At 28.6% G+C, this 26,525-nt stretch overlaps 2 protein-coding genes across 4 annotated transcripts; one reads left to right on the top strand and one right to left on the bottom strand.

Moving 5' to 3' along the window:
- The first annotated feature begins 3,525 nt into the window (after positions 1–3,525).
- Positions 3,526–9,173, top strand: LOC112800052 (inactive poly [ADP-ribose] polymerase RCD1-like). Of its 3 annotated transcripts, XM_025842102.3 has the most exons (8): positions 3,531–3,949; positions 4,318–4,374; positions 5,621–6,860; positions 7,111–7,352; positions 7,651–7,733; positions 8,390–8,524; positions 8,607–8,702; positions 8,810–9,173. In XM_025842102.3, the coding sequence occupies exons 3-8, from the start codon at positions 5,779–5,781 to the stop codon at positions 8,849–8,851; spliced, it is 1,680 nt and encodes a 559-aa protein (XP_025697887.1). In that variant the 5' UTR covers positions 3,531–3,949; positions 4,318–4,374; positions 5,621–5,778; the 3' UTR covers positions 8,852–9,173. The 3 variants fall into 3 exon arrangements, with proteins under 3 accessions (XP_025697891.1, XP_025697889.1, XP_025697887.1); XM_025842106.3 differs by lacking the exon at positions 4,318–4,374 and having other exon boundaries at positions 3,526–3,949; XM_025842104.2 differs by having other exon boundaries at positions 3,526–4,374.
- A 1,001-nt stretch (positions 9,174–10,174) lies between these two features.
- On the bottom strand, positions 10,175–13,083 carry LOC112800053 (probable inactive shikimate kinase like 2, chloroplastic). Its single transcript, XM_072196202.1, has 8 exons — positions 12,739–13,083; positions 12,346–12,536; positions 12,053–12,247; positions 11,826–11,887; positions 11,564–11,630; positions 11,362–11,480; positions 10,669–10,845; positions 10,175–10,485 (listed from the first exon to the last, which is right to left on the bottom strand). Exons 1-8 carry the CDS (start codon positions 12,913–12,915, stop codon positions 10,388–10,390), a joined length of 1,086 nt encoding a protein of 361 aa, XP_072052303.1. The 5' UTR covers positions 12,916–13,083; the 3' UTR covers positions 10,175–10,387.
- Positions 13,084–26,525: the final 13,442 nt, after the last annotated feature.

Raw genomic sequence — 26,525 nt, 5'->3', positions numbered from 1 at the left:
AGCGCAAAAATTATTATAATAAATGGTTATTCTCTCTCGACCAATACCACGATATTCAAAATTTAAATAAGGATCAAAATCTCTCAAAAAGTCTCTCAACATCGTCGCAAAAAGTGAAGGAAGTTTTAAAATTGAATTTAAAAAGAATTATGAGAGAATGAAATAAGAAGATGAAGAAGAATAAGCATAAGACGAGAAGGAGGAGGAAGAGGAAGAATTTTAAATTATGCAAAAATTATCCGTACAAAAGTATAAAAATTTCTTAAACAATACACATAAATATCTTAGTTTTATACCAAAATTTGCTACAAATACACAAAAATATTTTATTTTTCCTTTATTTCTTTCTTTCTTTTAGTTGAATGAATGTAAATTCATCCTCTTTCAAGTTTATTTTAATGCTGTATTTTTTCTTTTTTTTTCATATTTCTTCTTTTCTTTTTTAGTTTAATGGTTGTAAGTTTATTCTCTTCTAAGTAACTTTGTAGTATTATGTATTTCTTCTTCTTCTTTGTTTGATTTTTTTATTTTTATTCTTATTAAAAGAGTAAAACGAGAAGAAACTTGAGAAGGTAAAATAAGAAGAGAAAGATGAATAAGAAAAAAAGAAGAATAAGATGGTGGTGATGAAAAAAAGAAGCAGAAGATGAGAAAGAGAAAGATGACAAATTTTGAATTATGCAGAACTTATCAGTACACATACACCGAAAATTCTTAAACAATACACATAAATATCTTAGTTTTACATCGAAATTGACTACAAATACACAAAAATATTTCCTTTAATGCTGCATATTTTTTCTTCTTTTTCTTATTTCTTTCTTTTTTTTAGTTGAATGAATGTAGGTTCATCCTTTTTAATAATTTTGTAGCATTATGTGTTTATTCTTCTTCTTTGTTTATTTTTTGTATTTTTATTCTTGTTAAGAGAGTAAAATAAGAAGAAACTTGAGAAGGTAAAACAAGAATAAATAAATAAATAAGAAAAAAAAAGATTATAATGATGATGATGAAAAAGAAGAAGAAACAATAAAAGATGAGGAGGAGGGAGAAGAAGAGTTTTAAATCATGCAAAACTTATCATTATACATACACAAAAAAAAAATCTTAAACAATACACATAAATATCTTAGTTTTACACCGAAATTTGCTACAAATGCAGAAAAATATTTTTTTTAATGCATAACTCCTACATTATATTCAATTCAAACTATCAACGATGAACAACAAATAATTCGCGCGTTAATTGAAAATTTGATTAGATAATAGCGCGTGGGGTGAATTAGATTAAAAGACTTGTATAGATTTAGGCTTGTATCAACAAATAACATGTATGTGAAAAATATTTCTTTATAAAAATATCTAATTAATTAATGTCATATCAATAAAACAATAGCTATTTTTTATATTTGACCGCATTAATAGTCTTTTAAATAAATGAATGTATTAGACGACTGAATAAATTCTTTTAAGTTAAACTTAATTTTTTGATGAGAAACATAAAAAAATATATAGAAATTTATTAACAACAAATACAAAAATTTCATAGTGTTAAATACATAATTTTTTGAAAAAAAAAACCATAGGAAATGAAAACAATTTGCTGTGATAAACACAAAATTTGTATTCAAATTACATCTAGGTATTATTTAACTAAAATTTATGTATTTTTTCAATTAAAATTCATGTATTATTTTTTATGTCATTCAACTAAAAAATTTCACAATTTAAATATTTTTTATGTTATGCAATTAAAATTTCTATATTTTACAACAAAAATTTTTGTATTTCTTTTCCTTGTCATTCAACTAAAAAATCTAAACAATTCAAAATAATTTAATTATTTAACTAAAAAATTAGTATAATTTAAAATAAATTTTATATTGTACAACTAAAATTGATGTATTTTTTTTATTTTTTTTCCTTCAAACTTCTTCTCCTTTTCTTATAAGGAAAAAAATAAAAATAAAAAATGTGAATAAAAGAAAGAAGAAAAAAAATATAGAGCAATTAAAAATAATAAAAAATATGTGATTCACGCATATATTTTGTAAAAGATTTATTCATTCACTACTATCAAATTCTTTAAAGGAGCAAATTATTAAAATGATATTCGAAAGTTTATATCGCTGATAAAAATAATTTCAAAAGATGTTAACGATAAATAAGCCATCAAAAGATTTAAAAATGTGACAACAAATTATATTTTAAATATATATTCTAAACAAAGACTTTAGAGATTAGATATTGATGCAAATTTTTGTATGTATTGTTAAAAAAATATCTTTTTAATCTTAAATTTTAGTAATTTTATGTCAAATGATTTTATTATAAAAAATTATTATGAATGATCACAATTTTCGAAAAATAAAAAATGTAGGGATTAAATTTTGTTCTAAATTTTTGTTGTATCTATTAAATATTTATTCAAATGTTGTCACAAAAATCCGTATCAAATAGATAAGTCAATTGCTAAATACAAAAGTTTTTTTTGTCACTTATAAAAATATAATATTTATTATTTTGTTGTCATATTTTTAAATTATATAAGGACTGATTTGTCAATAATATCTTTCAGTAACATTTTTATTAGCGTCTAAATTGTTCGGATATCAAATTGGTAGTTAACTATTTTTTAGGGGTGAAGGCTGATTGGATCGAATCGAATATAACCAAAATTTGGACCAGATCAAATATCCACAGTTTTTAAGCTTTGATTCGATCCGCTCATTTGCGGATCGGATCAGATATATCTGCAAAATACAAAAATATTTTTAAAAGGTTATTTTTATTAAAAAACATCAATAAAAGTCATGTTTTTTATTCTTTTAAATATGTTTATTCTTAGCCAATGAGTAATAACTCAAATGATATAGTCTCTCTATACTCAATTAAGAGGTTGCGGGTTCGAGTCTCCTATCTTTGGTAAAAAAATATATTTATTCTTAAAATAATATTAAATATACTTTTCTTAAATAATAAATTAAAATAATAAACATATATGATAATTATTAGTTGAAATAAAATATAAAAAAAATATTTATTTATTTATTTATTTATTTTTAAGATACGCATGCGAGTATCTACACAAAATTTGCAATCCGATTCTATTAGTGTGCGAATTTGATCCAATAACCTTGCCGAGCGACTCCTTTTCAAATCGAATTCGAATAAATATAGTAAATATGCGAATTAAATTCGATCTACGAACATTCGTATTTTTTTAAAATAAAAGTAGTCAAAATACATTAAATACATTAAATGCATTTATTTCATAGAAAGTAATTAATTTTTTGTGATTAGAAAGCCATTAATTGCAATATATAATATCAGTTTATAAAATAAAAAGCAACAATTTCTAGAAGTAGGAGTAGATATGGATGACTATATAAGTAGTAGATCATAATGAGTATTCAGCAATACAAAAAAAAGGACAAAAATACAAAAAATAAACAGTGAAACTCATACACGTCAGCGCAATCGTCACCGTCCAATGAGAACTCGCTTGTGACGGAAGAAAGTGACGAAGCAGGTAATAATATCAAAACCCAGTTGGGTTGTGAAATTTGCATGCCCTGGCTTGTGAAAGAGGTAGAGTGGGGAAGTTGAAGGAAAAAGGGGTTAGGAACAGTGAATAGAATCTGCGATTGAAAGGAAAATAACGCTTTCCATTAAAACCTTTCCCTTCAAACTCACACAGATTGGAACAACGGTGTTCCTTTCTTTCTATTCGCCGACTCCTCTCTCCAAGTTAGGGTTTCTTCGCCACACCGCGGAGAACACTTATAATAAATAAATATATATACATATCTAATTATCCTTAGGACAAATTCTTTTGTATAAAGAGATTAAAAAAAAAAAAAGAAAAAGGGGAGGAGGATTAAGATTATTTTATCTTGTGTGGTAATTAGGTTAATCTGTTTGTTTTCTCTGTGTTTGGGGAACCCAGGTAATTTTCAAAATTCTTGCTCTAGATTATTTATTTATTGTTAGAATAATTTTGATTGTTTTGGTGGAATATGTTGACCTTGGAATTTGTGGCTTTAATTTGTTAGATCGGGTTTGGTTTTTGTTGATCTGTGTATGTTGAGCTGATTTTGTTGTTTGGGTGATTCTTAGGGCTAATTTTGGTGTTAGAAGTAGTGATATTCATGGAAATGGATTTAAAAAAAAGAAAAAGAAGTATGAATATGTTTTGATTTGAAAATGTTATGTTAAGCTGTTTAAAGCTATGGTTTTGCTGTTTTGATTGTGGGATTAGTGTTTTTGGTGTTCGTTTCTTTTATGAACTTTTATATTATTAAATTCCATCGTCAGGGGCAGAGCTGTGTCAGAGTAGAGCATGTACAGTATGAACACTATCTGCAACGCTGGGTACGCTTATATTTATTTACACATGTGCTTTCACATCAATTTTGTGAAATTTCTTAGTTTTGAATGATTTTAGGGTTTAGTGGTGGTGTTAGTCTGATTGTGGTGATTTGTTCTTTAGGTTTTAGGTACTTGTACTTGTTTGAATTTTATGCTATAGGGCCCGTTCATGGACTTTGAAGACTTTGGAGTTGATACCAGATTTGGTTGCCTTGTATTCTACTACCTCTGTCCCAAATTACCTGTCACTTTGGAAAATTTGGTACATCTAATATTTCAATGTATTTGGATACAATTTAATTTTGGATGTACCAAAATGATAGATAATTTGGGCTAGGTTGAAATTTGATTCCCCTGCATTAGTTACAATTATGTATGAGATAGGGTAAGCTGTATGCTACAGTTGTAGTTTAGAGAAAGACATTTTAGTTTTTAGATGTTAATTTTATAGGCATTTTGTTTGTCGATATTTAGAAAGCTGGTGCTTTGATGGGAAGTTGGATTGGTTCTATGTGGAAGTTGGGAGAATGGATTTCATTTAGGGAGTTACCTCAGTTGCAAACTTTCCTAGGTGGAATTAATTATATGACGGATTACCAGGTATTGCGATAATTAGTGACCTACTTGATGTTGTAAAAGTCGTTGTCCTGAAATAAACAAGAACGCAATAATCATACTTATGCTTTCAATCTTACTACGACTACACAAGATAGGCTAAGCTGTAACCTACAATGGCAGTTTTGGGGAAGATAGCTTAGTTGATAGGTTAGTTTTGTAAACATTTTGGGGATTACAGAAAATGTTGGAGCCAGGGGTTTGGTTTGTTGATACTTAGCAAGCTGGTGCTTCCTTGCTTGGATATGAAGTTGTATTGGTTTGATTTGGAAGTTTGATAATGTATGTAATACATGGAATTACTGCAGTTTGAAACTTATTTAGGTGGCATTAATTATAAGACTTGGGTTACCTGGTATTGCAATAATCAATGATGTAATCATTGACCTAAAATAAATAAGAATATAATAGGAACATTGATATTTTTAATCTTATTACTTTATTGTGAGTTTTTATTTTTACCTTGATGTCTCCTTAGAAACCTTAAAAAAATCTAAGGACCAAGCTGATTATTTATCTCATGCTATATCCCTAAGATATTACTTTTGTCATGGAGGAATGGAATTCCTCCCCAAATTTAAATCACGCGATACTATTTATTAGTTCATTATTCTTAAAAGTTTAAAATATCCAGGTACTGCCAAATATCGTTGATGTCATGGTCTTCACCGATGCTGCACAGTTTCTTTAAAACTACATAGGCTCAAGGTCTAGGGTTTGATTTACTGCTGCATCTGAGCCTTTTATACTTTAGTCTTTGTATAGACATTGATCTTGTAGAAGTAGATAGAAATGGAAGGAAAAACTGCAAAGGCATTGGATAGAGTTGCACTCCACATGAAGCGGAAGCGGGCTACCCGATATGATTCACATCGTAACGGGGCTTCTCTGCCACTGTTACGTCAGTGGTCATCATGCAAGGTTGCCAAACGGATGAGATTGGGCCAACATCAAAGCAAGTTGACAAACGGTGGAACTCATATTGGACGGTTCTTACGTGGGTATTATTTGAACTATAAGAAGACTGGACGGCCCGAACGTTTGATGTTCTATAAGAATGGTGACTGGTTGGACTTTCCTAAGGATGTTCTTGACTTGGTTAAGAAAGATCTTGAGGTCAAGAAGGCAACAGTGGAGGTACAGTCAAATGGCCGTCATCTTGTGCTAGATTTTTTGCACATGTATCAGATGGACTTGAAGACTGGTTTGCAACAACCTCTAGCCTGGATTGATGAACATGGATGCTGCTTTTTCCCTGAAATCTTTGCGGCTTCGGATGAACTTTATGATATTTCCAAACAGGAGGGTGTAACTAGTAATGTCGCAAATGAAATAAAACTTAAGTTGGAATTAGCTATAAATGAATTGGATGGCTCCAAAATGTTGGAGTGTAGTGGAGAATCTAATGCTTTGGTTAAGAGCATTCAGATTGATGCCACTGAAAAAAATGATGTAGAAATTGAAGATAGCATTAATAATATGGACTGTCAAAATGTTGGTGAAGCCATTGAACAAAATCGGGACTTAGGATTAGGTGATTATACTGATTCTGTATATGGAAAGTTGGATTTAGATACTGTACAGACGATGTTTCTTAAAGGGATGGTTAGTTCTGGTAATGATACTGGCATAGTTGAGATTTATCGCTGCTCGAGTGCAACAACACAAGTGCGATTGGAGCTATTCCAGAAGCAAGCTGAAATTACGAAGAAAGCTCATGGGGATGCTAATGTTCGATATGCTTGGCTTGCTCTTTCAAAAAATGAACTATCTACAATGATGCAGTATGGACTTGGCTATTGTGGACTATCTTTATCTAAATGCAAATATGCTGTTGGTGTCCATCTTGCTGCTGCTACGTGCCCTTATGCAAGGTTATTTTTCTTATTATAAACTTCAAACAAAACATATTTTAATCCTGCTGATAGTACCTTTTTCCCCTTGGAATTTATTGTTAAATTATAATTTGGATGTACTCCTACGTACAGAACATTTCTTTCTAATATTTACTTTCATCATCATGTTAACTCTATTGCCTACCTTGTTATATTATTCTTATTCTTATTCTGGATACTTCTGTTGGAATGCTCAGAAAAGAATTTACCTTTGTTTTCCCATGTACAGTGCACGTTATTGCGATATTGACGAAAATGGGAATAGCCACTTGGTCTTATGCCGTGTAATAATGGGAAACATGGAGCTTCTTCCCGCGGGTGGTCGACAGTTCCGTGCCAGTAGTGGTGAATATGATAATGGGGTTGATGACATTCTACATCCAACATACTATATTGTATGGAATATGAATATGAACTCCCACATCTACCCAGAATTCGTTGTTAGTTTCAAGGTGGCTACAAATATTCAAGGTGATACCTTATTGCTACTGTTTTCTTACCCTTGATATTCTTGTTTTCAATTATTTATTTATTTATTTGTTGGGGGGGGGGGGGTGGGACTTGTACATTTCGGTGATGTATAATTAGTACTGAGTGACTTGATCAGAAGTACATAATTGATGTCTATAGTTCATTCTTTCCATTATGATGGAAAGCTCTCAAATTCCCTTCTAGGAAACGGGGTTTCAACTATAGATTGTTCTTACCTTTGTGGTTGGGTTCTCTTACAGAGTTGTTCCTAATACCTGACAAATGTGCATTTTTACAGGCAACCATGGTAACCCTGGGGTTAATGTAGGTGCAGTTGGTCAATGTGACCCTTCACAACCAGAGTCTTCTACAGTAGATAATGTAAGTCACTTTATATTTCACTTTGTTTTATAAGCATTGCCAATTTTTCTAAATAGAAGGTATTGGTACACTACCTTTTTGGTGTTTCTCTTTTTTTAACCATGAATACTTCCACTTTGCCTTTTTAGTAATTATCTTCTCTTCTTCATTGATATTTTTTTCCCTAAAAAGAAAAAGACAAAATGGTTAGTTTTCAGTTCGAAGAGGCAAAATATATTGTAAGGTTTAGTTTCTTAAAAATTTGGTTGGTAAATGGGATGATGGCAATTCATCATTGGATATTGGTATAAAAAACTTGTACACAAATAGTGCATAAAAGTTACTCTTGTAAATAATCTTCTAAAAATATATTGGCCAAGTTGAAGAACATATAAATTCTTCTGCACACATTATTAGATCATGTTAATAAAAAAGGTTTCTGTCTTTGTGAAAAGATCAAACTTGATATAGTAATTTTTATAAAGTGGAAACAAATTTAATTAGTTAGTTATAGAGTGCAGTAAAATTTAATAAAATAATAGGATCAAATAAATGTCCATACCTTCATGCTAGTAAAATAAACTTTAAGTCAGTAGGGGTGAAGTGCCCCCCCCCCCCCCCCCTTCTCCTTGCAAGTCCATCCTTCATTGCGTTTTCCAACCAATTTGGTACCTCAGGGAAAAGTTGTGCCTGCTGCTCGCCTAGTTCCGAAATCCCCATGGATGCCTTTTCCAGCCCTTTTTGCTGCTATCAAAAGCTCAGTGCCTCCCAGCACCATGGATGCCATCAAAGGAGATTATGAACGATTCCAGGTATGTAAAGTAGTTCCACTGCATGGCCTTATTTGTCTCGGTTGGTGAAACATCTCTGATATATCATACTGTTTTTTCACAGAAAAAGCAAATATCCCGTGATGTTTTTATTCAGAGGTTGAGGTTCATAGTTGGAGATAATCTCTTGAGAACTACAGTACAAAAACTTCAATACAAGGTATAAATAACTTGAGCTTTACAAGCAATTCCTTGCTTTTAAGGATATCACTTCACTTGTCTTCTGCGGCTTACACCTCCTAAATAATTAAATGGTTACTTGCACAGATACCGCGGAGTGGTGAATCGAAGGTACCAGCCAAGGAGTAACCATGATATGCTTGAATGAGGAAGTGGAGATCTCTGTAGTTTGGTTTGACTCTTCAACTTTTGAGTCAGAATAAAGTTCTGAATGTTAGGTCGTAGGCAAAGCACACTCATCTTTTGTTCTCATTTTCATTCAGACCTTACTTCGTAGAAGATAGTAGTACTTTAGATGATTGGGATCGACTGTGTTCATATGTAACCTTAAGTTATTATTTTCTACCGTGCTTTGAATAATTTACCGTTTCGAAATGAATCCTCGCGTAGTACTTTTGTAAATTGAACTCTGTGGAAGTAATGGATAGTTTGAGCATTTCTTTGTGATTTACCACCAATTGTGTGATGTTGCTGCTGAAGACCTTTGTCACGCTAGAAGTTGCCTTGTCTTATCAGGTTGGGGATGCAGGTAACATCGCTTCTATTGGAATTGTTTAAAGTATGTTGATGTCATTGTTGTGTTTGTTTCATGTTATATTAAGGTTTAATTTATTTTTTGGAATTGCTACAAGGGAATTATTTACTGAGACATCAAATACTTATGTTCAAAAATATTGTTCTAAGAATTACACGTTTTCATGTTGGGGGAATAAAAACTAGCATCTATAAATAGTGCAATTTTTATGTGTGAATTCGTTTGGTAAATAGTAAACTTAGATGGAGAGTGAAAATTATAACTAAATTTTTCAGAAAATTTTAGGAAAGTATTTATTCACATAATATCTTTTTTTTTTAATATTTATTACTAAAGAGTAATCTTCATTGTTTACTAAAAATATTTTTCGCCGTAGTATTATTTTTTTTATATGCACCTTTGTTCATCACCACAATAATTAAAGAGGAAAGAGAAGATATAATAGAAAAGATATTAAGTGGTTGAACAATATAGAGTAAGAAATTTATTTTTTATGGGAGATAACAGGATGTCTCCTAAAATTATTAGTATATCTAATTATTATTTTTTAAAATTTTAAATTCTATTAAGTTTAAAATGCCTCTTTGAAATTTGATTATTTTTAAAATGAATTCTCAAAGTGTTTTCTCCCCTACATAACACAATGTTTTGGAAATTATAACATGTTTATAGGAATATGCAATGTAGACTGAACGGGATTGTAGTTTTCTGGATCATATATATATATATATATATATATATAATGTACGAATAGAATTGACTCATGATTTTTTCCGGATGAAAATCGCACTTTATCAGTTTATTTCTGTTCTTGATGATTTGGCAATGTTGTTCACTTAATTTGATTATGCAAATTGATGATAGCAAGCAGTTGCACAATATACATATTCGTTTGGAAGGGTGATTTAGCCGCAAGGTTATGAGAAAGGCAAATCATAATGGATTTAGTACTTGGTTGGCGAATACGAAAGGATCTCTTACATGAATGTTCCCCCTTCCATTGCGTAGTTGTCCATAGAGCACTTTGTTTTTGGCAATAAAATTACAATATGAATCATTGAAGCCATCTCATGTTACCTTTATGGTAAGACAAATTCAAGTTAATCTTTACAAGCAGCATTACTGTGTGCCTAGTTCATGTCGCCTTCACTTGATGGATCCCAACCGGGTGGCTTGATGTTTGGCCAATCACCACGACATCCTAGTCTTATGTACAGACTCTTTTTGCCTGCAAGGATCACAGAAATTAATATAAGTAATGCACTAATCCAACATGTTTTAAGCTTCCCTGTCTTCAACCTAAAACCCCCTACTCCTTCTACTTTCAACATGCCAATTGCCAAGGCAGAAATTGTGATGCATTTATCTATGAAATCAGAGAATGCATGGAATCCAAACATAAATTAAGTACCTGGGAGTTTCTTGTCTGACAGGATTAACTGTTTTAAGGCACTCAAACATGCTTGTGCCACACTTTTGGCATATGCAGGATCCCAGCCCTGAAGTTTAACAACCACATCTGCATTTGTGTATGCAGTACTGCCATCTCTGACGCTTTTATGGGTCTCCTGCTTTGCAGAATCTTCATCTGTATTTTAGGCTACCAAAATCAGTTTTACTGGAAAAAAAAATTGATGCAATCATGCTAGTAAATATGCCTTGGTAGAAATTTAGAGCATGTTTGGGAAGAGGGAGACAGAAGATCATAAAAGGTTAGTTAATCAATATTGTCCCCGTTGTTTGGTAGGTTCCTGTAAGTTGCATGCTCTTTCATTTTCCGCTACTACTTAAAACTAAAAAAGAAAAAAAAAATCTAAAACAAGGCTGAAGTTTATTTGAAACTTCAAATCCTTTCCCTTTTTGCTCCCATTATTTGAAAATGAGAGAGAAATTTTTCCCATCATTTCGCTGCCCAAATCCCCAATCCGGACAAACACATAGTAGAAGCAGCAACAAATGTTTTTTCATGACTCAAGTAGAGTCCTAGATGAATCATCTCTGCTTTAGTTGCAAGTCAAGGAATAGATTTCTAGGTTCAAAACAAGCTTGGAGTCTCAAAATAAATCATGTGAGAATCAATCAAGAATGAACTGACAAATTTCACCTTTGGCTTCAGTCTGTGACAACCAGACAGAAAAACCAGCATAAAGATGCCGCCACTTATCAGCACTTCCGGCAGCTCCATGTTTCCCTCCTAGTGTTGCAACAACTGTCCTCACATGACTGGCAGACAACTCGATCAGAAATAAACGAGTTGATTCCCAATAAAAGAGTATTCAGAAAATGAAATGAAGCCATTGATTTACCTGCTAATGCTTTCTAGTACTGCACTTTCTGCCTTTGCTACTGAATCAGAACCTTCAGCAAGAAGCCCTGGAATATATTACACTAGTTAATACGCAGCAAAACACTATCGAATTTTAGTACTTAAGATGCTAATTACAATTCACAACATTAGTATGCAGAGAATTGATGATACACGCATAGTATTATGCTTGCCAAAACCATTCAACACTGAGGAAAAAGACCAAACTTTCACTGCAAACAAGGTTTAGCAATGATACTCACATGAATCCACTGTTTGGTTTGAAATTGATTCCAGTAACTCTTTTGTACTAAGTGGTGTGTACCTGAGAAGAATATCAAGAACAACTTATAAAGCCAGTGATGAAATTTACTTATCAATCTTAAACATCCAAGCAGAAGTGCAATATATGAAATTGGAAATAACTAAGGTTCAGATATTCTTATGCAGTGTGAACAGACAATCAGAATTACACATGAACTTATTATACCCAAGTCCAGTTGCAAGCTCTTGAGCCACTTTCTGGTTGATTTCGGTGCATTCGCCAACAAGGTAGATCGATGCACCTTTCAACAGTTGTGTGGATCCGGCAGCAAGCGATTCCCACGACTCCATGATATCGGGCCATTTCAAATCAGGATCCTGTTTCTTGAAGTTCACAACCAGTTGATCATCATCAAGGTACCTACCCGAAAACCGAACCATTATTCAACCAACAAGACCAAGGTGAATCAAGCAATTCAACAAAGTTTCTAATATGTTTGTAGTTTGAATTGCACAAACCATATAGTTTCAGCAGGTTTAATCCTGTCGAAAAGGCGATTAGTTTCTATGAGTGTGATGGGAGATCCTGGCCTCAATACTCTGATAGCTAAAGAAGTGTCATCAGCATTAACTGATAAATCTCTTGAACTTCCAACATCTAATCCTCCTATGTTTAATCTTAACTCCACCTCAGAGGAGCCATCAGAAAACTGCATTTCATTAACTACCTACTATCAAATGTAGTCTAATGCAATCAATAGTCAAGCTCTACTTACAAAACATAAGAACTCCCAAAAAAAAGAGGGGTAGACAGTTAAACGTTAAAACGAACCAACTAACTAACTAACGAACCCTTAACTGAAACAATTAACTAACTAACTAACAAATCAACTAAAGTGACACAGTGGTTACCTCGTAGGTAGTGGTGGAGAGTGGGGCAGTGCAAGAACACTTGAAGGAGCGAAGACCCACTAACTGTTTGTGTTTATGTTTGTGAGAATAAGAGAATGAAGGGAAAGACACCATCACGCTTTTAGTGGGAATGGCATGTCGGAACAGAAACCAAACACCTTTTGCTGCCGCTGCCATTTCAATGGATATTGGAATAGATGGCAACTTAGAAGCACTTCTACATTTATTTATGAAACAAAGAATATTTTTTCCTTCATTATCACTTATGAAGGGAGAGATTTAGATTTTAACTATTTTGAGTAGTTAGTTCACTAATTTATTTAAATAAGTATTAGAAGTTTGAATGAATTCATCCATATAGCAATAAATTCTTAAATAAATTTAAGATTATTAGTGAATTAATTATTGAGTTGTTGAGATTTGAGATAAAAAATATTAAAAAATATATATATAAAATATTTTTTTAATATTTAAATTAAGTCTTATTTTTGTTGTTAATAATTGAAGGTTTTATTTTTATTACAAATATTTTATTATGTCATATTTTAATTATTTCATCAAAATGGAAGTTTTTTTTTCCAGAAGTTTTCCATTCTTCTATTATCATATTTTCTAGGTAAGTGTAATAATGATTGCAATAATTATAGTGATCTAAAATAAAAAAATAACAAAAAAAACATTTAAAAAATTTATTTTTATATATGAAATAAAATTATAATATTTTATATGTTTGTCCAAATTGTTTTCTTTCTTTTCGGTTTTTTTTTTTTGTACTGGAGCAAACGGGCCAGAATGCAACCCAATGTTTTAAAAATATAAATCCACTGTTTGATTTTTATTTAAAATTATTTATGGGTGTCATAAGCAGTTCCTATATTTGTGGGCCCTAGCATTTTTTGTCCTTTTTTGCGGTGATCATATGATATGGGCCTTTATGTATATCTTGACTATGGACCTTACTTGTTGAAAAAGGAATTATTTTCGTTTAAATCCAGAACACTTAATATTTTGCACCAAAAAACAGTTCTTCAACTAAAAAAACATCAATCATAGATAAAAGTAAGAGCTCACCATATACCAAAAAAAAAAAAAAAGAGTAAGAGCTCACTAAATTTAAGTTGGTTGAATAATTAATTTATTAGTCTGTCTAAATAAATATTAAGATTTAAATTCTATTTTATATATTTAATAACAACTTCTTAAATAAAATTTTATTAAATTTGTCTTTTGATTTATCAGATTAAAAAATATTCTAAAAAACAAAAAGAAATTAGTGTAATGCATAAGCAATTATATTATATTATCATAAATATTTATCACTCCTCAATACATGAACGCTTGATACTTTGGCATTACATACACATCTCAATTCTCAAGTTCAAAAATCAAAACATCATTATTTTAATTAAGAAAAAAAATGGTGAAAACTCAGTTTTTTTTTTTTTTTTTTTTTGCTAAACTTGAGGTTGCTAGAATGATGTGACATGTTGTCAACTCTTAGACATAAAAGTGGATCCTGCCATTTCATTTTCACCCAATGGTACCCATAGTTTTTTTCTCTCAAGAATTCTGGCAAACATTTACGTATCAATGCTCTCTAATTAATGAATTTGTGAACTTTGTATTTGTAGTTATTAGTTTTCATTATAATCTTTTGTTTGCTACTTCTTGTCTTGTCTTAATTTAAATCATATACTCTCATATTTATATCATCCTCTCTCTCTCTCTCTCTCTCTTTGAACTGCCAAAATCCCATTCTCATTCCATGATTCTAATTCCGGTGCGAATTTTATACAAATATCCAATCCACCAATAATTCATTTTGTTTCAACTTTATCATAAAATAAATAAACAAAACTGACTCGCATTTATTATTATATTATTATATAGTAATAATAATGTCCAATCTGGAATTTGGAAAGCACATACATATATATAACCAACAAAATAGAGAATTCTAGTGAATATATGTGATTAATAACTAACTAGTTCGCTGGCTGAAGAAAGAAACATATCTATATATGTTATGGTATCTTCAGACAAGACAAAGTTATCTTTCAGTGTGAGATTTTTGTTTTCTTTTTTCCTCCACTGTTCATATCTGAATATTAATGGGTCAAATAATATTGCATTTCTTTTTTGTTTTTTTTTTTAATTCAAAATAAATGGGTGTCACACGTACACATACACTCTTCTGCTCTTTAATTTATTGTTTCATCACATTATTGGCATTTACAATGGACCCATTATATGGTAGTGGCACTGCAATATACACTGACCAATTCCATTTAATTTTTTTGCATTCCAAGCATCAACCATGCATATATATATACTAACAAAAGTATATATATTAATCACCAAGACAAAACGGTGCAACTTGTATACAACCAAAAACCTAAGGTATTCGTAGAAAAAAAAGTTGAAAATTCAGGTGCAGTCGTCTTCACGTAAAGTTGATACCTGAAATCCATTAAATGATTTGACTGATTTGACTAATTTTTCATCTAACGACTCTTAAATATCAACTTCACGTGAATTCGACTTCACCTAAGTTTTCACCAGAAAAAAAGTAAAACTAGTATAAAATATGTAATGTAATATTAGTATAATTCCTTTTATAAATACAACCATATAATTAAACAATAGTGCAAAAAGTACTTGTGCTAAAAAAAAATTCTTAAATTAAAATCTATTTAATTTTATAAAAGTACGATATTCTAATTAGACAATAGTATATAGAATAATTAAACTTGAAGGATTAACATTAACATGTACAAGTACAACATATGTGTGTGTATAATATATTCATTAGAAAAAGTCACCTGGAGAAAATATATAATAAGCATGTGTTGAGAAATTAAATAAAAGTAAATTGGATTTAAATTAAAAGAGATATATGATAATGAAGATGATGAATGATGGGTCATGTTGGTGTGTTGTTTTTATTTAATTTAGAATGGTCCACAGAAGCACTGGCATATGCATGTCTAAAGAATTATCCTTTTGAATTCTTCTTCTTCTTCTCACAGCAGCAGCAGCTGCTTATTAGGGTCCTCTCTTTTGGTCAGCCTGTGATATGAACAGCCCTATAATATATACATATACATATATATATATATATATATATATATATATATATATATATATATATATATATCATCATGAGAAAAGTGGTCCAAATACACATGTGTGTGTATTTGCATCTATCTAAATAAACATATATATGCATGCATCTACATTTATGTTATAATTATAATTTCTATTTTAAAAAATTAATAAAAGAGTAAATTATTTATTATAGTAATTACAATATTATTGTGGCTAATTTTTTCAGAAATAGGCAAACATAATGTATTATTCATTGTTATAGATATATTGGGTATTTTTTTTATATATAGATAAGAAATCTAGAGTTAGATTTTATGATGAGATTTTACTAATATACATATTGTAAAAAAAAATACAAACCCAAATCTAATTTTTTAATTTTTTTTATATCTAAATTTTTTACTTTTATATTTCTTCTTATTATTCTTTGTGATACATATATTTTTTTAATATTAAAAATAAAAAAGTTCTATTATTGTACTCATTAAAATTTTTTTTAAAGGGTAGAACGGTAAATAATATTATTAGTAGATGAAAAAAAAAGGAGGATATACAGTAGGGAGTGATGGAGTGAAGGGTGAACAGAAGAAAGATAAAATGTTTTCGCAAAGGTCACATCGATGGACAAAAGTATTTAAAAGGAAGTAATTATGAATGAATGATTCAAAGTTCAGAGAAGCTTTGGGATAAAGATAAAGTCATCACTCACTCTGACTCTCTGTCTCTCACTGACAACTTTTGTCACCCACCCCCCTCATCTTTCACAAATACCACTCTGCCCCCTCACTTCTTCTTCTATTCCCAAACATACCCCTCATTTTACCAACATTACTCACCATTAATAATAATAATAATAACGTATTAAGAAATGTATACTAGATCAGAACCTATTTGAGAAGTTTTAAAATTTATTTTTTTGAATTTTTTTATTTATAAAAAATAGTAATATTAATATATAGTATAATTTTTAAAATGAAATTATAATTTTTAAAAAATTATTTAACTACTTATAAAAACGTTTAAAAAAATAATTTTTTTTGTAATAAATTTTTTTATTATATTTTTTTTAAATAAGTACTTTAAAACTAAAAAATTAAATATAAAATAATTTATTTATAAAATATTTTTAATATAAATATATATTATTTAAACTAATTTTTTTAAAAGATTAAATTTAATTATTTATCCAAACTGAACTTTTGTGATATTAACTAAAAGATATTTTTTTTACGATATTTTTCAATTTGACAAAGTAAAAATTAATGTGTTATGAATCATAATTTTATTTAAAAATTTATCGTTAGTCAATAAATTTTTATAAATATAAAATAAAATTTAAATTTTAATAATAAGTTAATTATTAGACTAATCTAAGTTAGATACTAATTATTATTAGTGTTGAATAGCATTGGAGAGAGAGAAGAAAAGAGCCCGGCTTGAATGCCGGGCAGAGAAGGAGAGGAATAGGGTTGAATAAGGGGAAGGAGGGTATGGTCACATTCTCTGTCCTGCCCGGAGTGCCCGTAGTATTGAAGATGTGAAAGGACAAAGGGTGTCTGCTTAGGTCTGAGGCTTAAAACGACAGTGCGGTGGCAATGTCATGTGGTCAGAGAGAGGTCAATCATAAAGCAATGGATTGCTAAATCATTTTATGTTACCTCGTTCTTTGTGCCCTCTTCAATCTCTCTCTCTCTCAATTCTTCTTATTCTATCACATACTACAAATTTCAATGATTTATTTAATTAAACTAACTCCATTGTCTCGTTAGAAATTATATATAAAAAAATAATATTATTAAAGTATTTTTATTAACGGGTTGAAATTACTCTATAATAAAATGAACATATGTTTGTTAAATATGTATTAATTAATAAATTTGTGTATGTGTTTGACCTACTAGTTACCACAACATGCATACCCTTGTTCACTTCCACTCCTTTTCACACTCTTTTTTCTCTATAAAAAATAATAAATATATATGTTTGAGATGTCAATTCGGGTGTCACGTGCAAGGGATATGGAAGACATAGGTCTAAATTGTTTTTGAATAACGCTATGACTTTGTTGGTATTATTTGTTATTATATATTATATGATGATGATATGGTTCCAAATTGTGGTTCTTTTATTTCTCTCTCTGAAAAAGAAAAGAGAATGATGCCCTTTGGCTCCCGCGAGAATCTCGCCTTATTATGCGTCGTCTTGTATTCTAACACCTTCCCCATCTCCATAGCCTCAATTTTTGTTAATTTCTCTCTTTTGTCTTTTTCTATTTCTATTTTTATTTTTATTTAATTTCCCCTTCTATTTTCCTTTTAATTAATTAATTAACGCCATCAACTAATCAAAACTTTCTTCTTCCTCTCTACATACAACATGCATGTGTCTTTTTCTTTTTTTTAATTAAAGATAGAGACATTCCAACTCGCGACTTTTTAGGTAAATATAAGAAAACAATGTCATTTAAATTATAATTCATTAGCCAAAATGTATGTGTCTTACTCGTCATTCTTAATATCTAATTAATTAGGATTTGTTTTATATAATCAAAATATTTACTGAATAATAATTAGCACATGATTAAAATTAAACTCTTATAATCTTATTGTAACTGTACCAATTACATTTTGATCGTGAAAAATAAATCAATGTAAAGCATTTAGTAAATGTAGCTCAATTCCATGAACAAAAAAATTAATGTAATTTCTTTATACAATTATTATATTAAATGAATAGTAATTAAGTTATATATTAAAATATGAATTTGGATTTTCATAAATTATTTTATTATACTACTGTAATAAATTTGATTATTTATTTATTAAATATTTATTTATTTTGATGATTGATTATTTAGTTGTTAATTTTAGTATATATATATAATATTTTTTATTTTTTTAATCTCTAGAAAAATTATATATACTCTTATATATATATATATATATATATATATATATATATATATATATATCCTATTATATGCTAAAACGTTGTATTTCTTTTTTGTTTTAATTTTTCTTATTTTAGTAATTTTAGCAGCTAGAAGATAAACATCTTTTGAAGCATTATTTTCATCATAGATTTGTTAATATAAAATAAAAAAGAAACAAACACTTTAGCTTCAAAAGTGGAAGGAACATATATTATATTACTTCCCTGTTATCTATATTGTTGGAGTAGGTATTAGTGATCAAGAAAAGATAGAGTACATATAACAAATAATCCTTCTTTTTAAAAAAATAAAATAAAATCATAATTATACTCCCAAGAACTCCTAATGAATATATTTAATGACAATTCATAGAGCTTGTTAATTACATGTAAATAAACATTGGTCAAACTCAAACTCTAGCTGAACCAATATATATCACATACTAAAAATCATGAAACAAAGCAGTTGCATATTTATATATAATAATGTAGAAAATAATATATAAGGCTATGTAAATACAAGTTATATATTTATACCAATTCCAGTGAAGTCTCACATCAAAATAATAATAAGATGTAACTGATCATCAAGAAAATATATTGATTTAAGGTGAAGGTAGCTCCAACATTGTTACTCCATGTCTGTGTTTGGGACCATCAATTAAAATGACCCATACATACGTACCATACCATATCATACCACTACATTATATTATGTTCATATATACGTACAATAACAATTAACCTTTTTTTTTTTCTATCTAAAAATCACCATACAAACTTGTTCAAATATATCAATGCCTCAAAACCCTGGTTTCATAATAGACTCTTTCCATAAATCTGCTAAGGCCTTTTTTACTCTTTTTTTTAATTTATTTATTTAAAAAAATGATTCACACACTTCCCACTAGTCTAGGCCCCTTGGTACGTTCCGGTGAAATCAACTGCAATTCTGCAATCACTGATCATTCTGGTAAAAATAAATATAGATATAAGTAATAAATTAAAGCACAATAAATATTATAATAATTAAGTGGACGTGTTTCAACTCCAAAAAATAGTTCAAGACGTGAAGATTGCTAGACAATTATATATTAAGGCCCTAATTTGATTATGTTACGTGTATATTAAAATTAGTCACCAAAATTTGTTGAAATATAAATACAAATTTAAAATAAATTAAATTATACATGTATTTATAAATATATACATTAATGCCTAATTTTATTGTACAAATAATATTTTTGCTCTAATTATATTATGGTGTGACAACTGGATCAAGCAAGTACATATCTGTAGATTAATCCAAAGAATTATATAGGACTGTTTAATTCTAGAATTAATCTAGGTGGTGAGGATAAATTAAAATTTATAAATGTTACCTATAAAATAAAAGTAAAAAAGGATAATATATTTTTATGAGTAATAAAGACTCAGTTCAGTTTCTTAAATTTCAATTAACTCAATTTGATATCTCAAATTTGATATCGTAAATTGAGAAGGCAAATTAAATGGCATAATCAAATTTAAAAGATCAAATTACATTATATAGTTAAATTTAGGAGACTATTATTTAGGATAAATTGGAATTAAATATTAATTTTACAAAATCATTTTCAACTAACTAAAATTTAAAAATTCAAATTCCATCTTTGTTATTATTTTTTAATCAAAATCACATGTATTTTTGAATAATATTAGGCCAAATGTATACTATGTATTGGACTACTGAAAAATTAAATTTGAAGATATTAAATTTATGAATTTTTTTAAGGTTTAATTACTCTATTAGTCCTTATAGTTTCTCAAAATTTTCAATTAGGTCCCTATATTTTTTTTTAATTGGGTCCATGTACTAATTTTTTTTCAATTAGGTCCTTCTTAACCGTAATTAGTTTAATTATATAGGGACCCAATTAAAAAAAAATTGGACAGAGATCCAATTAAAAGAAAAAAAAGTATAGAGACTTAATTAAAAATAAAATTTAGTGCAAGGATTCAATTAAAGAAAAAAATATATAGAAATCTAATTAAAATTTTTACAAACTATAAAGACCAACAGAGTAATTAAACTTTTTTTTTTATTTTTGTTTTCTCCAATACAAGACTAATTTTTTACATTTACTATTGAAGAAATAAGAATACTAATATACATGTTTAGGTTTGGTGGTAATAAAGAAAATGAAGATAATTAAAAAATAGGAGTATTTATTTGTGTGAAGTATTTAATAATATTTGTGCATGGTGTCTGACATGAATACTGAACATTAAATTGATTTGCATGAAAATTCGATGCAACACACACAGTGTCAGCTACTGAGCTAACATGGACCCTCACACACTGCAACTTTTTTAATGAAATAAAAAAAAAAGAAAAAGAAAAAAGAAGCGTCTCGAGGTACTAAAAGCAAAACGACGACGCATAAGCGGGTAGCGTAGTGTATGGGTGAAAACAAGAGCGTGAAAAGTGGGAAGGAGAGTTTTGATGAATGAATGAATGAGAATCAGTGGTCGTTTTCCATCTCAGAAATATCATTCATTCACACAAAAACCCTTCCCTTCATTCAATTCAATTGTCGTTCCACGACGTTGACGTGACACGTGTACTCTCTCTCTCTCTCATATCATAGTGTAATGATGAATAAATAATGGGCTTTCTTCTCTCTTCTTTTCTCTTGTTATGTGAATGTGTGAGTTTTATGAGTCAAGAAAGAATGAATGAATGCGTGTGTGTGTAGACTATGCTATCACTGTGAAACTAAGCAGTGCCCAGAACTGTGCCTATTGCTTCCTACTTCTCATTCTTCCATCCATGTATAAACTTTACTATAAATAAATTCAACATTATTATTTATTGCACTATATGTTAGGTTAAATTGCATCACCTTGCATTTTATTACACATACATAATTAAGTCCGTTCATAAGCCAATTTAAATTCGACTTATTAATAATTTGATAAGCTAAATTTATGAATTAGTGAATCGAACTTAAGTTTAAAATTGAACTCATAAATTAAATGAGTCCAACTTGAGTTTAAATAAACTCAACCCATTAGTCCGTGAATTAGTTCAATTATATATATAAATAATTTTGATGAAAGACATGAATAAAAAATTTATAATTAATAGATAACCAATATATAAAATTGGTTTTTTTAATATTTTTAATATATATAAGTTATAATTTATTGATATAGAATTATAGATTATGTTCTATTATTTTAGCCAATTTTTGATGAGGTGAACTTGAGCTTAAGAAGAATAAGCTTGATTGTTAATAAGTCGGACCGTGAGACAAGCTCAACTTTCGTGAGTCGAGCTTAAACTTGGTCTAACTCGACTCAGCTCGACTCATTTTCAACCTTAATAATAGGTGTTGCTATATGTACAAGCATTTTGGTAACAAAATTCAGTCAAGTTGGCATACGCTCAGCAGAAAAAAATGTCACATACGTCATCACTTCTCCTTTTTCACACTTTTGTAACACAAAATTTTTTTATTGAAAAACACAAAAATTTATTGATATAGCATAAAATTTTTGTACATGACAAATTTTTATAGGTGACACAAATTTATTGATATAATATAAAAATATTTACACATAGTACATAAAATTTTGCACATATCACATAAATTTTGTTACGAACGTATTTTGTTAGTTGGGTGAATTAATATTTTAAGTATGCAATCTTCTAAAATTTATGTGTTACACATCAAAATTTTTATATTATACATCAAGATAAATAATAGAATGCATATATTTATTCATAGATATTTTTATCTCTTTAAATTATTAAAATAAGTATTTTTTTTTGTCGATTATATAATCGATCCGTATTTACAGATATAATTATTTATGTATTTTTTATTAATTTAAAATTTTAAAAAAAATAATTTTATGACATATGGTATCAAAATTTGTATGACTTAAGAATTTAGAGTTAGATTCTTATTAATTCAAAACAAAAAATTAAGTAAGAGTTAAGACAAATAAAAAAAAGAAATAAAATCTATAAAAAAATTTACACAAATTAAAAATAATTTAATGCAAACTATGGCAAACTAAGGTGTTTAATTTGCATACATGATCTATGTAAAAAGAAAAAAAAAGAAAAATCTGTTATTCATTATTTTTGGGGAAAAAAATAATAATAAGGATTTTCTCTTTCCTATAAGAAACTAACATATAAGGTTGAGTAGGTCAAGGCTTTTTTAGGGGGTTGTTCTCTGGCTCCAATTCAGTTTTTCTACTGTTATTTTGGCTTCTGTGTATTTTTATGAAATGCTATAATATATAGCAATAGTCTCAAGTGTACAAAAAATACTGGTATTTTATTTGTTTTAATCGTTGATCTAAATTATAAAAAATATATAATATATATTAATTAAAATCAACGATTAAAATAACTAAAACACCGATATTTTCAGTATACTTAAAATCTTTTAATAATATATATATATATATATATATATATATATATATATATATATATATATATTATTTCCTACTGTACCTATTCTATTTCACGCTGTACACCTTCCTGCGTTCTATTCTGTACCTATTTCTTCAAACCCAATTTAATATATTAATTATTCATTATAATAAATTGAATGAATATGTTCCAGTTTTGAGCTTCATGCTGGGTTTCAAATTTTTAATAATTAATTAATTAATTAACATAAGATATTAGAGTTGATGGGTACAGATCCAAAGTGGGGGAGGGGTCCTATATAGTACATTAGTGACGCTGCCAATTGCAACACTTGCATGGCAAGTTTTTCAAAAAGTGAAAAGAAAAAAAAAGTGACTCTGATGATGATGATAATGAGACAATGTCTAAAAAGAAATGGGAACAAAATGTTCCCAACTTTATTATTTTTTTCTCATTTAATTTTTTTTGGACTCAATTAATTACTTTGTTCTTTTCTTTTTGATTGTAGGGTGAGAGCTGTTGCTTTACACTTCTGTGGCTATATATATTAATATATGTTTTTTTTTCATATATATTTAATTATTATTTATAGATGCGTATATAGTACTTCATCGTCATTATTAATTTATTATTATTACTACTATATAGTGCAAAACGGATGTAGACCAGATATAGATACTTCAACATAAACAATAATTGTTTAAGGAATTATTAAAGCAATGATGCATCAAATCAAATAATGAAGTACCTTTAATTTGTTGTAAAGAGATGTGAAAACAAGAAAAATAATATAGTAGTGTTATGAATCCCACACAAAAAAATTAAATAATTAAACTTATCGTGATACTTAAAATATGAAATAATTAAATAATTGTGGGTTGTGAAAATTGCAAAGTAATAAGGTAAGATTATGATGCATAATAAGAAGTTGTACCAAATTTTGTATTTTCAATTGAGAATATAAATTCATGGTAGATGTTGATTCTTAATTATAAAGGTTTTATACTCATGAAATAAAATATATATGTTTAATTTGGAGTCAATTAATTTATTGTATATATCTCGAATAATTGATGCCTTAAATTAGAGTCGTCATAATAGGCTAAATCAATTGGATCAGTCCGTTTATCCATTTAAATAGGCAAGTTTTATCTCTAAAATTAAGTTTGTTTAAATTTTGGGTTAAACGGATTAAGTTTGATTAATCCGAAAAAAATGACAGGTTAAACGAGTTAGCCTACGGACTAAGTGGGTAGTCCGTTTATTTTTTTAACATTAAAAAAAATAACACTTGTAATTTATATTTCTTCTAAACCGACCCGAAAATTCGACCCATCAAAAAAAAAAATTTTTATCTAAAAATGATATTTTTGTTAAATTATTTTTTAAAAAATAAAATAAAAGAATAAACGGATTGACTCGTTTAACCCATCAAACTAACCATAAACGATCCAGACTAAAAAATTATGATCTGCGAATAAAATGAACTTAAACGGACCAATCTATTTAACTCACAAACTTAACAGACCGGACCTAAATGGACTAGACTAGCTGGATAACCCTACCTTAAATCATGATGAACGGTGGGACTAGCTAGCATGTAGAAATTAGAGCTTGGAATCTAATAATTAAAGTGCAAATTATAGTGTGATAATTGATTCATTGGTACTTTAAAAATCCCTATTATGCTTAATAGAGAAAAAAAGAAGGCTGAGTAAGATTTCTTGAACTGGCTTTAGTCAAATCTATATATATCATGATAAGCATCCTTTATATATACTCATTAGCCTTTGTTCCCTAACAAGAAAAAAAACATGCTTTCAAGGACAGGCTTTACACTACCATATATTTAAAATCTTATATTATTATTATTATTACTAATCTTTTATTCTCATGATGAACATCACTAGAATAAATAATACCCCCAAGTTGGGGATATGAGTGGAAACAAAATAATAAGGCTAAATAAAGCTCCAAAAAGTTAAAGTACGTACTTGCATGTCACATTATTATTACTTCCATGATACTAAATAAAATCAGCTTTGTGAATTGTTCCCATGCATGCACTTTCAATATTGGAGAGGTATTATTATGATTGCCGAATTAAAGAAAAGACATTGATGAGATGAAGTGCTACAATTAAGCTACTATATATCCCCACATCTACATGTGCATATATAGTAAAAACTTTACCACATGGAAATAAATACTATAGTTACCAAATTTTTATTTGCCACATCTGTATCTTTATTAATTATAAGGGTAAAGTAGTTAATTTAAGACATAGAATTTGCAAGGCAGTTAGAGGAATGATGGTATACATTAGATTAATCATATTACGTGTATATACAAAAATAATCACTAAATTAATTATTTTTATAAAATATATATTAAAATATATATTAAAAATAAATTATATAATATATTTATTTATACACAAATACATAATAATTAATTTAAGGTGAAAATTCAGGTGAAATCGACTTCACGTGAAGTTGATACCTCAGAGTCGTTAGATGGAAATTTAGTCAAATCAGTCAAATCATCTAACGACTCTCAGATATCAACATCACGTGAAGTCGACTGCACATGAGTTATAGCCTTAATTTAATTATTAATTTTTAGTGTGCACGTAACATTTTTATTAGAATGATATCCCAAATTTTATATAAGATAAGCTGGTAATTTATCACCTAGTTATTGGAGAATATTGGAAGAATTGAATATATTATTGTCAAATCTAATAGTTTAGAAATCACTCAAAGAACAGAGAGGAAAAAATAAAACAAAAAACCTAAGAGATTATAAACTCTAAATTTTCCCAATTTTTAATTTTTAAAACTCATTCATGCTAATCTTTCTACTTTGTAACAAGAACATATGTGCTGTTTAATTTCCAAATTTAGGCTGACGTTTACTAATAAGATTCTTATTTTCCTATAATTAGTTAACTGATATTTTTTATATGATGAATCATATGTTTGAATTTTCACATAAAAAAAAGAAGTAAACTATAATTTATTTATTTAAATAAAAATTGTTTATTTTTTTTTCCAATTACACAGTTCTAGTGTTCAGAAAAAGTATGAGTTGAGGCAGCAACAATGGCTAAAATAGTAGAAGAATACTTAGATTGTGCCACTATAAGAAGCTTAATTTTTACCGACAGTTTTATAACTACCATCAAACCGTCGATAAATATATGTGGAATAAAAATTGCTAACAATTTTTGACAAATATTACTGACAGTATAAAATTATCAGTAAAATTAATTAATAATAGCAATTCCTGAACCGTAGGTAAATAAGCATTG

This window comes from Arachis hypogaea, chromosome 5 (genome assembly GCF_003086295.3).
Source record: "Arachis hypogaea cultivar Tifrunner chromosome 5, arahy.Tifrunner.gnm2.J5K5, whole genome shotgun sequence".
In the NCBI taxonomy this organism is placed as follows: Eukaryota; Viridiplantae; Streptophyta; class Magnoliopsida; order Fabales; family Fabaceae; genus Arachis; species Arachis hypogaea.
Note: the sequence above shows the minus strand (reverse complement) of the source record. Positions and strands in the feature narration are given on the sequence as shown.

Excerpts from the sequence above, each read along its gene's own strand:
- LOC112800052 (XM_025842106.3), top strand. The coding sequence starts at position 5,779 with ATGGAAGGAAAAACTGCAAAGGCATTGGATAGAGTTGCACTCCACATG. Across the intron at positions 8,525-8,606 it reads GAGATTATGAACGATTCCAG|AAAAAGCAAATATCCCGTGA; the intron begins GTATGTAAAGTA and ends GTTTTTTCACAG. Across the intron at positions 8,703-8,809 it reads TACAAAAACTTCAATACAAG|ATACCGCGGAGTGGTGAATC; the intron begins GTATAAATAACT and ends TTACTTGCACAG.
- LOC112800053 (XM_072196202.1), bottom strand. The coding sequence starts at position 12,915 with ATGGCAGCGGCAGCAAAAGGTGTTTGGTTTCTGTTCCGACATGCCATT. Across the intron at positions 11,888-12,052 it reads GAGCTTGCAACTGGACTTGG|GTACACACCACTTAGTACAA; the intron begins GTATAATAAGTT and ends TATTCTTCTCAG. Across the intron at positions 11,481-11,563 it reads GTACTAGAAAGCATTAGCAG|TCATGTGAGGACAGTTGTTG; the intron begins GTAAATCAATGG and ends GTTGTCTGCCAG.